Below are 13748 nucleotides of genomic sequence, written 5' to 3' on the forward strand. Positions count from 1 at the left end.
TCAAGAATTCATCAAACAAATCTAACAATTTTTAGACAATTTTTTTCATCTGTCCTCATTGGGTTAATGACCTTCTTGCCAATGAAGACACTCTCCCTTGATTTATTCCATCAAAATCTTACACGACTTTGAGCAAACTTAACAGATGTACTGTTGAAAGTATACAAGTTGGTTGCATTATCGGCCTGGTACAGCAATTCAAATGTCCAGGAATGCAAGGAGCTGCAGAGTAGTGGATGTGTCCTAAATATTACGGACATGTTCCTGCCCATAATCAGTAGTATCTGGAGCAGGAGCTCCCAACCTGTGGTCCACAGACCCCTTGCTTAATGGTATTGATCCATGGCATAAAAAAGGTTGGGAACCCCTGGTCTTGGGGAAGCACTGCCTCAAGAAGGTAATTGCCATCAAAAATCATCATTCGTACCCGGCCATCTTCTTGCAGTTACCATCAGGCAGGATGGAGTAGCTTAGTTAGGCATTTGATTACTGATTTTGTTAACTCAGCACTGGACGATGAAGGGCCTGTTCCTGTGCTGTACTGTTCTATCAGAAGCCTGAAGTACCACACTACCAGGTTCAAGAACAGCTACATCCTTTCAGCCATTCTGTTCTTGAACCAACCACCGCAGTCCCTAATCACTAGAACCACTTCAATTACTTTGTATTAAAATGGATTTCTTTTGGTTCTAATTTTGTTCTTGTAAAAATTTACTTTATGTCTAATTTATGCTTTTTTGTGAATGTTGATTATATGATGCTACACACCTGTGATGTTGCTGCTGCTTTTCTATTGCACCTGTGCACAGATGTACTTGTGTAAATGACAATAAACCCCACTTTGACCTCTATTAAATCTCTCCTTAACTTTCTCTGTCACACATCACAAAGAGGCACATTGCTAAGGCTATTTTGCTAAACCTCCTTTACATCCTTCCTAAAGTGTAAAACATGACCCCAACCCAGGTCTAACCAATTTATAAAAGCATATACTAAGTGATTCTGATCTTCAACTGTGAGTTGGTAGATGTATTAAGGTAACTGAAATGTGAAGCAATCCATACTTACATTCCTGCTTAAAGGTGAAATACTCCGTCAAGTGCCGGCATTCATGATTCCCACGAAGTAAAAACAAGGTTTTTGGATACAAGATTTTCAAAGCCCAGAGGTACAAAACACACTGAAAGACAAACAAAATCTAAGTCACAAATAAGCCAAAGAACACAAGCAAGCTTAGACACTGCGGCTCACCAGCGAAACTTGAAAACAAGACCGATTGGGGCATCTTTTAGAAATAATTATGAGCTGCGTACAGGGACACTAATGCCAGCTTTGAAGAAGATAAATGAGCAACTTCACCATCAATCATGCCTGGAGACCACACTACTGTGAACCGGAATTGTTTCCAGGTACATAACTTGTTGGTCACAGAATTTAGTTGGAGAAATACAACTGCTTTCACCAAACTTTTCCATAGTTTCAGCCAAGAGTGCTTTTTACCGTACTAATAGAGTCTTAAATGGATTCTGTTCATCATACTCTTAGACAGACCCAGCGGTTCATTGGCCCTTGCCTCAAGCTCATCAGTTCAACCACTAACTGCATAATGCATGGTTGTCTGACAAAAAGGTACATCTTCAGGTACAATACTTTACAAGTGTGAGCTACTTAACCAAACTCAGGCCAGACATGCCTGGATGCAAGGGGTTTAATTACATAAGATCAACATTTCTACCAGAATACAGAATTTAAATATTTAGAATTCCATGGAGACATATTTGACCCCATCCTTCAGTGTTTCAATCCAAAAATTAAAATAGTACATTTGCAAGTACCTGGGCTATATATTGACAAGCAAAGAGTGACCCATGGACACAAACATAAATTAATGAACTTGATGCTTAAGTTAGTACAATCTCATTAATTTAATGCTTTAAAGTTGACTAAATTTATGACATGATTAATTTTAGTTACCATATGATCATGGGCACACGAAGGCCTCCAACATTAACCATGGAGATCAACCCGACAACTTCTGTTCAGCAGTCAGCAGTACCACTTCCAGTAACATACCCAAAGAAACAAATCAAATCAATTGAGAGGGTGACCTTAATGCAGAATGCTTCACATCTCACTGTGCATTTTAATTAAACTCCCTAGTGTCATGCTTAAATTCCTTCATAGAGCTGAAACTCCTCTACCCTAATGTCACAACTATTCAAAAGAAACATTTACAAACATTTTTGCTCAGTTATGTATAAGTCAGGCAATGCCAGCAAGTTTAATGATGACATTAAGAGTGGGACAGCAAGCATTCATCCAAGGACTGAGATATTAATGATTTTGATATTAAACATCTTAACTCTGAACCAATTCATTATACTAACCAAGCATTTGTGTATTCTAGCTTTCAGGACCTCAGGATGGCCCAAGTTGGCATTCTAACTAATGAAACACTTTACATGCACAATGTGTAAAGTTGAGAAAGTAGCAGCCCATTTATGAACAAGAAGCTCCACATGTTAATCACCAGACAGATTGCTTTAACATGATGACAAACAAATGTAAATACTGGCCAAGCCACTGGGAAAGAACCTCCTTAACTCTTCGACAAAACAGTGCCATAGCTTAGAATAAAAGAATTTTAAGGACTGTATTTTTGGCAACAAGTTATTCTTAATATTCCTACGGTATCTTCAAGATGCTGCAAAGAAGAATTACTAAAGAAAATTATACCCCAAATCCTTAAGCGACATTAACAGCAATGAGCCAAAGCTTGGTGAAAGAGTTTTCAGAATGTAAAAAAGTAGAAGATAAAGGATAATGGAAAGATTTGAAACCAGGATGAGAGAAGTAAAGTGAAGTGCTGCTGGGTTGAAGAAAAGACAAAACCACTTGGTAGGCTAATTGGTCACTGTAAGCTGTCCTGTGATTAGACTAAGGTTGAATCGGGGGTGGCCGGGACAGCACAGCTCGAAGGGCCAGAAGGGCCTACTTCGCGTGGTATTTCTAAATAAAATAAGGTGCAGATCAGTGAGCAATGCAGTGACTGGGACTTGGTGCAAGCTCAGGTACAGAAGCAGAGTCTGGGTAAGAATGATAGATTGCAGGAATGCTTATGAGAACATTAGAATGGCCCAGATCAGAGGGAACAATGAAGTACAATGAAAACGAGATTGATTCATGGAGGTATAAGCAGGTATTAGCTTCTTCCACTCCCACCCCACCATATGCAAGTTCCATTCTACTCACTTCAATGCTGAAGTAACCTCTGTCCACGTAGTCACCAAGGAAGAGGTAGCGAGTAGATGCGGGGGACCCACCAACTTCAAACAGCTTCATCAGATCGAAGAATTGACCATGGATATCACCACAAACTAAAAGAGATCAACAGAAAGAGTAAATAAGGTACTTAATCCTGCTAATCTACATAATGTACAGTTATAATATTCAGGAGCAACTTGTTCATATCTGCTCCAAAGGGTGGGCGGGTGAATCACAAAACATTCAGAAATTGGAAGCGAGCTGAATACATGTGAAAGCACCTCACCATTTCTCTACTGCTCTACAACTTTAGGTGGCGTTACTTACCGGCTACCGAGCCTTGACTAGCCAATTTACAAATGCAGGAGTTTCTCACTTGCTAATATGATAGGATTAACTGTTCTCCATATTAGAAATTCTTTAGGCCAGAAAATAAGTTTAGCATTGAAAGTGCAATAGATGCAAATGCCATTACATTTCCAAATGATTTCCATATCACATCAGTAACAACACTTCAAAGCACTTCAGTACCCGGTTGTGAAAGAAAATGTACAAATACAGGTTCTTCTAAAGTGAAATTTATTGTATATTCAGTCCTAATTGCTAATAGTACATCTTTAAAAAAACCACACACACACTGCATATCAGGAAGCAACTAACAGCACAGCTTACACAAACTGCTGACAGCTAATCATGGGCAAGGTAAAGAAACTACATTGTTTTCTTCTTTGGAAAAAAGCGAAGGAAAGGATGAGTGAATGACCTCAGATGGGCAAAAGCTATGCTGACCACCGAAGATGGTAGCCAATTTCATCAAGATCTTTCTTTGCTGAAAGCAACTCTCCAGTTATAGGTAGTCATTCACATTTTTTTTAAGGATATCATTATGGGCCTTTATTGTTGAAAAGCTGTCTTTCACAGCAGGGGAAGGCTGGCAGCTGACCTTTAGTGCAAAAATTCAAAGCTTATTCTTTCAGACATCAGTGGATGAATTTATAGCGCTCAAACCTCTGAATGTGCAGATATGCAAGTATCATCTGCTCACCGTTACTCAATCATGATTATGCTGTACTAGCACTTAGATTGGAACAACTTCTCATTTGTCCTGCAGAAAACTCAATGAAAGAGGTGCAGTATTGAATGAAAATTCAGATACACTGGTATACTATCTGTCAAGGACCTGTTGGTTAATAAACACAGCAGTGAACTTCAGGATTCAATAATTATATGAATAGATTTGACCAGTATAATAATATTACCAGCAGAGTTTCATGCAGGATGCCATTCCAACCCTCAGATTAACACATCCTTTCCTAGCAAAGTTTTTAAAAATAACTAGAATTGTTTTTATTGGTGACACTGTCAGTGTGGAATGCCTTGGGACGTTTATTTATAGTAAAGGTGCTGTATAAATGCAAGTTGTTCTTGCCACATTAACAAGTGTGCAGTAAAAAATCAATTAGTTTAAGGAGATCAAAACTAATGCAAATGAGCGATAAATCCCAGTAAGATTAAGAATCACTCGTCTAAACAAAAGCTAGCATTTAATAAATTATCCAATGCAAACTTATTAAAAGAGCTAGAACCACTGATGTTTGAGCTGCCATTTTGTAATAATTGAGGTGAAATCCCCACGTCATGGCTAGGACTGCACCCCTACAGTGCCACTTAAAAGTATTAAGCCCTCAACCCTTTATTCACATAAGTGAATATTACAATCAGGGATTTTGATCAATTTAACCAATAATTTTTATTTGTTAATCACATGCTCCTTTTCTCCCCCCACAGTAGAGTCCAAAAAAAAGGGAAAGTTGTAAAGCATGAAAAACTAAAAATTCAAAACCTGAAACATCAGCATTTCAAAAATATTCATCCTCTTTTGTTCAGTAAATTAGTCGAATCACCTTTCACAGCTACTACTGCCTGTGGACTTTTTGGATAAGTCTCTATTAGCCTTGCACAATGTGATGGAGCAAGATTTTCCCATTCCTCCTTCCAAAATTGCTCAAGGTGTGCCAGGTTGGCGGAGTTCAGCAATCTTGAGGTCTTGCCAGAGATATTTGATCAGGTTAATGTCTGGACTTTGGCCCACTCAAGGCCATGAATTTTCTTCATTTGAAGCCACTCTACGTTTGCTCTGGAAGCATGCTTTTGGTAGTTGTCCTGCTGAAAGATGAACTTTTTTTTAGATTAGATTATGAGGACACTCAGTCCTCATTTATTGTCATTTAGAAATGCGTGCATTAAAAAATGATACAATGTTCCTCCAGAAAGATATCACAGAAACACAGACTAACTGACAAACTGACAAACCAAGACTAACTGACAAAACCACATAATTATAACATATAGTTACAACAGTGCAAAGCAATACCGTAATTTGATAAAGAGCAGGCCATGGGCACGGTAAAAAAAAGTCTCAAGTCCCAATAGCCCCATCACCTCACGCAGGTGGAAGCGCCGCAAACTTGCCGATGCATTGGAAGCACCAGACCGCAGCCGACCCTGAGTCCGTCCGAAAACTTTGAGCCTCCAACCAGCCCTCCGACACCGAGCACCATCTCGGCTAAGCACTTCGACCCCACCCCGGCGACCGAGCAACAAGCAAAGCCGAGGACTCGGGGCCTTCCCCTCCAGAGATTCTGGATCACACAGTAGCAGCGCCGGGAAACAGGCATTTCAGAAGTTTCACTAGATGTTCCTCCGTGCTCTCACGTCTGTCTCCATCAAATCAGGTTTCTGCACGGCATCTACTTGACAGATAACAGATCGTTCACCGGAGTGACCACTGCAAGTTGCGTCGCGCCGCCATTTTCTCCTCCTCCATTCTGTGAACTTCCTCCACAATTTAAGCTTTCAGGCAGAGACTAGGTTTTTATCCAGGATCTCTCTGTATTTAGCAGCATTCATCTTCCCAACAATCCTGACCAGATTTCCTGTCCCTTCTGCTGAAAACCATCCCCAAAGCTTGATGCTACCTCCACCATACTTTTCAGAGGGATGGTGTTACCTGGCTGACCTGTAATATTAGATTCAAGCCACACGTATTGCTTAGTGTTGAGACCAAGTTCCACTTTAGTCTCATCTGAACACAAGACCTTTTAAATCTTTACAACATCTTCTAAGTGACATTTTTGCAAAGTCTTTACAGGCAAGGATATACCTTTATGTTTAAGCTTTTTCCCTTACCATTTTTCCATAAATACCTTTTTTGTACAAGGCCTTAAGAGATTGTGGAGCCGTGAACTTCATCTGCAGTTGCAGCCACTAACTTCTGTAGCTCAGAATGACTGTCAGTGTCATAGTAGTCTCTCTTACAAGTGACATGCCATTCTTCTCCAGCAACAATTTAGAGGGGCGGCCTGACCTAAGTAGTGTGGCTGTGGTTTCATTTTTTTCCCCAATTTTTAAATGATGGACTGCACTGAGCTCTGAGGTATGTTCAGTGACTTTCGAGATGGTCTTGAACCCTTCCCTAGATTAGTGCTTCTCTATTATCAGTTCCCAAACTTGTCTTGAATGCTCATTTGTCTTCATTTTGGTTTCATCTGTTGAAAATCTACCATACTGGTGGACCCTGAGGAGAGAGGGGTGATTTGTTATGAATTCATTAAAAACCGGTGATCCACCAATTTTGTACATCAACAAATTGGGTGAGTTGGGAAGGTAATACAGTATATTACACCTGAGGAAAGTTAGCAAAGTAATTACAAAGGGAGTGAATATTTTTTCAGTCTCAACTTTGGTTTTTAACTATATTTATCATGTGTTTCATTGTACTGCAACCATAAGGCTAACAAATTTCACGACATTTGGCGGCAATATTATACCTGATTCTGATTCATCTTCCTTTGCGTCAGTACCAGAACTGGCCATCTCGGCCTGAGATAATTTTGATTGTTTTTCCTGATCTTCCGCATTTACTTTGGCCTGTGGGTTGGTCCATAGCCTCATCATTTACAAAAAACATTAGGCAGACAGGTGTGCAAGTCACCCTATTCCCCCCCCCCCCCACCACCATTAACACATTTGGTCTTGCTCTATCAGGATATTCCCTTGCTTCTACTCTATTGTCCCCAACCTTCTCAGCTACTAAAGACCATTTGGTTTTCCTCATTCTCAGTTTTCACAAAGTGTCCTGACATGCAATGCCAACTGTTCTTTTCTTTACTGCCTGACCTGCTCAGCATTTCCAGTATTTCCTGTTTTTCTTTCATTTTGTGCCCATCAACTTAATCAAGACCTGTGAGGATGATTGTGTGTCCTCAAGAACATACCAGACATACCCAAACCAAAAGCCTTGGATAAACTAGAAGATTCATAATCTGTTGAGGGCTAGATCCGTGGTATTCAAGATTGGTGATCCAGAGCTATACAAATAGTCAGATATAACCTATGGAAGGCTAAATGAAGTGCCACAAAACAATTCTGATCAAGGTTAAAGGCAGAGTCAGATGCATGTCAGCTCTGTCAAGGCTTGCAGGCCATTACTTCCTACAAAGCATGTATGGCTGTGATGCTTCACTCCCAGATGAGCTCGATGCTTTTTATGCACACTTTGAAAGGGAGAATAAAGCTACACATGTGCAAATCCTTGCAGCATCTGTGATCTCTGTTTCAGGGGCCGACGTCAGAACATCTTTCAAGAGGGTAAACACTTGCAAGGCATCAAGCCCTAATGGTGTACCTCATAGGGCATTAATAACCTGTGCCAACCAATTGGCGAAAGATGGTCAAGGATAAGCTCAATCTATCACTGCTGCAGATGGAGTTTCCCTCCTGTTTCAAAAGGGCAACAATCACACCAGTTCCCAAGAACAGTGGAGAGAGCTATCTCAATGACTATTGTCCAGCGACACTCACATCTACCGTAATGGAGAGGTTGGTCATGGCTAGAATCAACTCCTACCCAAGCAACAACCTGGCCCTGCTGCAATTTGCCTATCGCCATAAGTAGTCTATAGCTAGTGCAATCTCTTTGACTCTCTACTCAGCCTTAGACCACCTGGAAAATAGTAATACCTACATCAGGCTGTGGTTTATTGCCTACAACTCAGCGTTCAACACAATCAACCGCTCAATCCTAATCAACAAGTTCCAAACCCTGGTTCTCTACCTCCCTCTGCAAATGGATCCTTAACTTCCTTACCAGGAAAGCATAGTCTGTGCGGATTAGAAATAACATCTCCTCCTTGCTGGCAATCAACAATGACACACCTCAAGGATACACGCTTAGCCCAATGCTCTATTCTCAATATACCCACAATTGTGTTGCTAGGCATAGCTCAAACAGCATCTATAAATTTGATGACAACACAACTATTGTTGGCAGAATTTCAAATCGTAATGAGTTGGTGTACAAGATCAAGTTAGATCAGCTGGTTGAGTGGTGTTGTAGCGACAATCTTGCACCCTACATCAGTAAGACCAAGGAATTGATTGTGGAATTGATGAGGAAGTCAAGGGAACAAAGGGATCAGAAGTGGAAATTCTGATTCTAATGCCACCTCAAATTGTTGCATGTTAAATGCAATTTGGTAACACTTGTGAAGCATATTAGGACTTCTGCAATTTTAAAATGGGCACTCTGATATACAGCCCTTCTCTTGATCTAACACTGCAATATGAATTCAGTATTTCTCAGAGGGCATTTGCTAGGATCTTCTTCAGGAGACCTCTTGGATTTTTGAATCATAAAAAGTGAGTGAATATCAGGGAATTGATGTATTATCACTTAAACCAATAGTTAAAAAATTGACCAGCTACGTCCATTTGCGAATAATAGAGAAACACAAGTCTTGATTTAGATAGGAATTTTTAACACTTGGGTCTGCAAATCAATGCTGCTTTAATTTCCTATGGACTACAATTTTCTGACAAGCTTTATGGAACTGAACACACATTCTCAATTGTTAGGGATGAAAAAATCACACACTTTAGACAGGCATGGAGACCTATAGGAGGTACTCCCTGCCAACAGAGCTCATGTAACATCAAGGAAATAAGTCCATTTCATGTTTCAATCAAAAGTCAGACACAAAGCTTAAAAGTCAACCAGAGAAGCACATCACTTCATCTAATGGATGCAAAAGCGCATCAATATCTAACAAGTGCATTGAACAATACAGGTTTCCCCCGCCATCCGAAGGGACAGCATTCCTATGAAACGGTTCGTAAGCCGAAATGTCGTAAAGCGAAGAAGCAATTACCATTTATTTATATGGGAGAATGTTGTGAGCGTTCGCAGACCCAAAAATAACCTACCAAATCATGCCAAATAACACATAAAACCTAAAATAACAGTAACATATAGAATAAGCAGGAATGATATGATAAATACACAGCCTATATAAAGTAGAAATACTTTTCCACAATCATTACTGCACTGTTCTCCGTAGCGAAAATCTCACGCAAGCGCCATCGGCAGAAAATCTCACGCAAGCGCTGCTGGCAAAAACACGGCGCAAGCGCTCTCCAGTAACCTTTAAGTTATGAAGCTGCCAAATCATACCAAATAACACGTAAAAATACACAGCCTATATAAAGTAGAAATAATGTATGTACAGTGTCGTATCACTTACCGGAATCAGGACAGCGTCCAGCACACTGATGGTAGTGTGTTAGACTGAGTCGTCGCAGGTTGGGTGGTGCAGTGGCCCCCACCCTCCAGGCCACCGACCGATACCGATCCGCGAAGCATGCAGGGGTCCAGCGGTAGCTGGGAGGCACACAGCACATCTTTAAGAAAAAAGCCGAAACAAACATGCTAATTAATTAGGTGCCGCCTCGCACATAATTGTCGGCCCAGATCAGTGCCGATTTCCGATTGCGTCGTCTCTGATCTGGGCCGACAATTACGTGTCAGGTGGCACCTAATTAATTAGCATGTTTATTTCGGCTTTTTTCTTAAAGATGTGCTGTGTATCTCCCGGCTACTGCTGCATTCTCCGCGAAACGGTATCTGTCTGCGGCCTGGGGGTTGGGGTGGTGGGACACTGGGGTGTCATCGTCTGTTTCCATTAGGGCAGGCAGGTCATCTTCTCCTATGACTGCCCACCTCGATGTCAAAGGTCGAGGTTCGTCGTCTGCTGTGGCTGATGTGAAAGGCTTGCTTGACTGCTTAGCTTCGCGCATTTTTCTATCACACAGTTCTTTGTCAGCACTCAAGCCATCTTGCAAATATCCCCTAAACCTATGTACCCTTTCAAAATTAAAGTCGTACTTTATCATTGCAGCGAAAATCTCACATAGTTGCCTCACGTTCAGTTCCTGGACGACATCACCTTCGGTCCGTTTGCTACTGTATTCGGTTTCGATTGTTATCCTTTTTTCTTCCAATTGCATCAGCTCTTCATCTATCAGATCTTGGTCATGAGATGCCAAAGCCTCTTCAACATCATCTTCAACAAATTCCACAAGCCAAACTCACTTTGTCCTTACTTCGTTCACCACGATCGAAACGCTTAATTATGTCTAGTTTTACGCTAAGTGTAACACCCTTACAAGCTCTTTCAGGCTTTTCCAATACCATAGAACTCATCTTGCAAGCGGCTGCTCACAGGCACATGTTTAAGCAATGCCGGCGAGAATGCAGTTCCGAATCCGGGGGAGAGCGGCTGCTCGGGGCGCGCGCTGCCTTTTATCGCATGCTGATTTTTTCGCGCGCTGATTTTTTAATCGCATGATTTTTTTTTCGTAACAGTAAAAACACCTTCTGAAAGTGAAAACAGGGTACTAATGTCGGTCTTTGGTAACAGTGAGGTTTCGTAAAGCGAACGTTCAAAAAGCAAGGGACACCTGTATTGGCTAGCAATTTATTACTGCCCTCAGTATTGTATGCCCTCAATGTTGTGCACACAATACTGTAGAAAGAATTTAATAATACAACTGAAGTTAAGTGGCTCAACAATGTGGTCAATAATTCAGTTATAAGAAATCAAATTATTGATGCTAAATATCTGAAATAGAGTCAAAGCAGTAGTAGCCAGACCATTAAAGAGTTAACCACATTGTGGGTCTCGGGTAATAGAGCAAGAGTACAAATGGCTCTGAAGGGCAGCACTTTGTTTTTATCTCAGTTGTATTCATGGTCTGTGAGCTGCATAGCTGCAGCTTTTGAACGTCCCACCCTGTGTAAAAGTTAAGCTGCAGATCAAATACTGTGTACGTTTCTAGTGGCCACATTACAGGAAGGATATGATTGCAGGGGATATTCATAAGGACTGGAAAATTGTAGCCGTGGGTAAAGATTGGAGAGGCTGGGATGTTTTCTTTGGAACAGAGGATAATAGGAAACAACTGAGGTGCGCAAGTTTATAAAGAGCTTCCATTGTGTAAATAGGAAAGATCCATTTCCCATAGCAAGGGGTCAAAAACCATGACTAGCAAAGCAAAAAGCCTCACACTTAAGTACTTATGTACTTGAAGTGCCACTGCCTGCAAGGCCAAAGATTTAGTCCTGGAAGGTGAGATTAGGTTCAGGAACCTTTTTTCCAGCCAGCACAGACATAGAAACATAGAATAGTACAGCACAGTACAGGCCCTTTGGCCCACATTGTTGTGCCGACCCTCAAACCCTGCCTCCCATATAACCCCTCACCTTAAATTCCTCCATATACCTGTCTAGTAGTCTCTTAAATTTCACTAGTGCATCTGCCTCCACCACTGACTCAGGCAGTGTATTCCACGCACCAACCACTCTCTGAGTCAAAAACCTTCCTCTAATATCCCCCTTGAACTTTTCACCCCTTACCTTAAAGCCATGTCCCCTTGTATTGAGCAGTGGTGCCCTGGGGAAGAGGCGCTGGCTATCCACTCTAATTATATATACATAGACATAGCCATGGTGGATCAAATTCTTTTCTACTAGGATTTCTATGAAAGGGTGAAATGCAGACAGCATTATCTCAAAGTACAGGGATGTTCAAATCACTTTCTAATAACCTACAGCTTTGCTTTTTACATTTACCCACAACATCGTCCAAAATACCACACTTACAAGATAAGCCATCAGAGAACAAACTTTTAAGAGGTTCCCGCAAGCAGAAAGGAACTAGAGGCTGGAAATACAAGATAAGCACAGGGTGGTGATTGTAGTCATAATATAGGAATAACAAGGGACAAAAACACTGGAACAAGTAGATTGCAATATATCCATAAAAGTGGACGAATTGTGAACTGTAAGGAAGACTATCAAAATATTCAGCAGATTATTTTGACCTGCTGGAAATGAGGTCAGATAAATTTCAGATGGAGTTTAATCTGCACAAGTGTTGCACTTGGAAGGTCAAGTGTAAGAGAAAAGCGGCAAGACCCTTTACAGAACTGTGATCTACAGTTTAACAACACTATGACCACTTTGATCACTTTGCACAAAAATTGACTTTTTTTGTTCTGATTATGTTTTTCTTTTAAAAGTTATGTACAATTTGTATTTGGCATTCTTGTAAATGCTGCTTATATAATGATGCCACACACACAAAATGCTGGAGGAACTCAGCACCAAGTAAGCTTTTTATAGTCATAATTATAGTCATACTTTATTGATCCCGGGGGAAATTTATTACACGTTTGTAGATATGTACTTGTCCAAATGACAATACTGGACTTTGGTACAGAGGAATCTTGGGGTCCAAGTCCACATCTCCCTGAAAGTAATAACACAAGTAGATAGGATGATAAAGGCATTCATTAGCTGAAGTGGTGAGTATAAAAATTGGGAAAACATGTTGCAGCTGTATAACATTTAAGTTAGGCCATATTTAAAATACTGCATGCAGTTCTGGTTGCCACTTTACAGGAAGGATGTGGAGGCTTTGGACAGGATGTAAAAGATGTTTACAAGGATGCTACCTGTAATTAGAGGGATTAGTTACAAGGATCAATTGGACAAGCCTACATTGTTTTCTTCAACCATTGGGGGAAAACTAAAAGAAATAGAAAATTATGAGGAGCATAGACAGGAGAGATGGTCAAAGAGCCTTTTTATCCCCCAGGGTAGTGTGGGCCCCTCTCCCTCCCCCCTCCCCCACACACACATCCTCTGACGGTGTTGGTGGCTGACACAAACAATACTTTCACTGTTTTTTTCAATGTGCATATCACAAATAAAGGTAATCTTTATCCTTTAAAGGAATCACCATGTACTGGAGTGCACAGATTTAAGATGAGAGATAAACCTTAAAGGAGATTTATGAGGTAGGTCTTTCAATTATTTATTATGGCACAGAGTGGTAGGTGCCTAGAAAGTACCGTCAGGATAAGTGTGGAAGCAGGTACAATGTTTAAGAATGGTCTGCATCAAGGACCCTCCACCATCCAAGCCATGCTCCCTTTTCACTGCTGTAATCAGGAAGGAGGTATAGGAGCCTTAAGTTCCATACCACCAGGTTCAGGAACAGTTGTTATTTCCTCAGGCATCAGACTCCTGAACCAGAGTGGATAACTTCACTCACCCCAATACTGTGCAGATTCTACAACTTAAG

General features: G+C 40.9%; 1 protein-coding gene across 4 annotated transcripts in view; it reads right to left on the reverse strand.

Annotated features, from left to right (window-relative positions):
• Window positions 1-13748, reverse strand: part of LOC140196775 (protein phosphatase 3 catalytic subunit alpha) — a 283355-nt gene that overhangs the window by 104126 nt on the left and 165481 nt on the right. For all 4 annotated transcript variants that reach the window (XM_072256543.1, XM_072256541.1, XM_072256545.1 and 1 more), the window contains exons 3-4: window positions 3253-3377; window positions 1069-1180 (exon numbers count right to left, since the gene is read on the reverse strand). In XM_072256543.1, the coding sequence (XP_072112644.1) occupies window positions 1069-1180; window positions 3253-3377 (237 nt within the window). The remainder of the gene's footprint in view (window positions 1-1068; window positions 1181-3252; window positions 3378-13748) is intronic.

The sequence above is a fragment of the Mobula birostris genome, chromosome 4, assembly GCF_030028105.1.
Source record: "Mobula birostris isolate sMobBir1 chromosome 4, sMobBir1.hap1, whole genome shotgun sequence".
NCBI lineage: Eukaryota > Metazoa > Chordata > Chondrichthyes > Myliobatiformes > Myliobatidae > Mobula > Mobula birostris.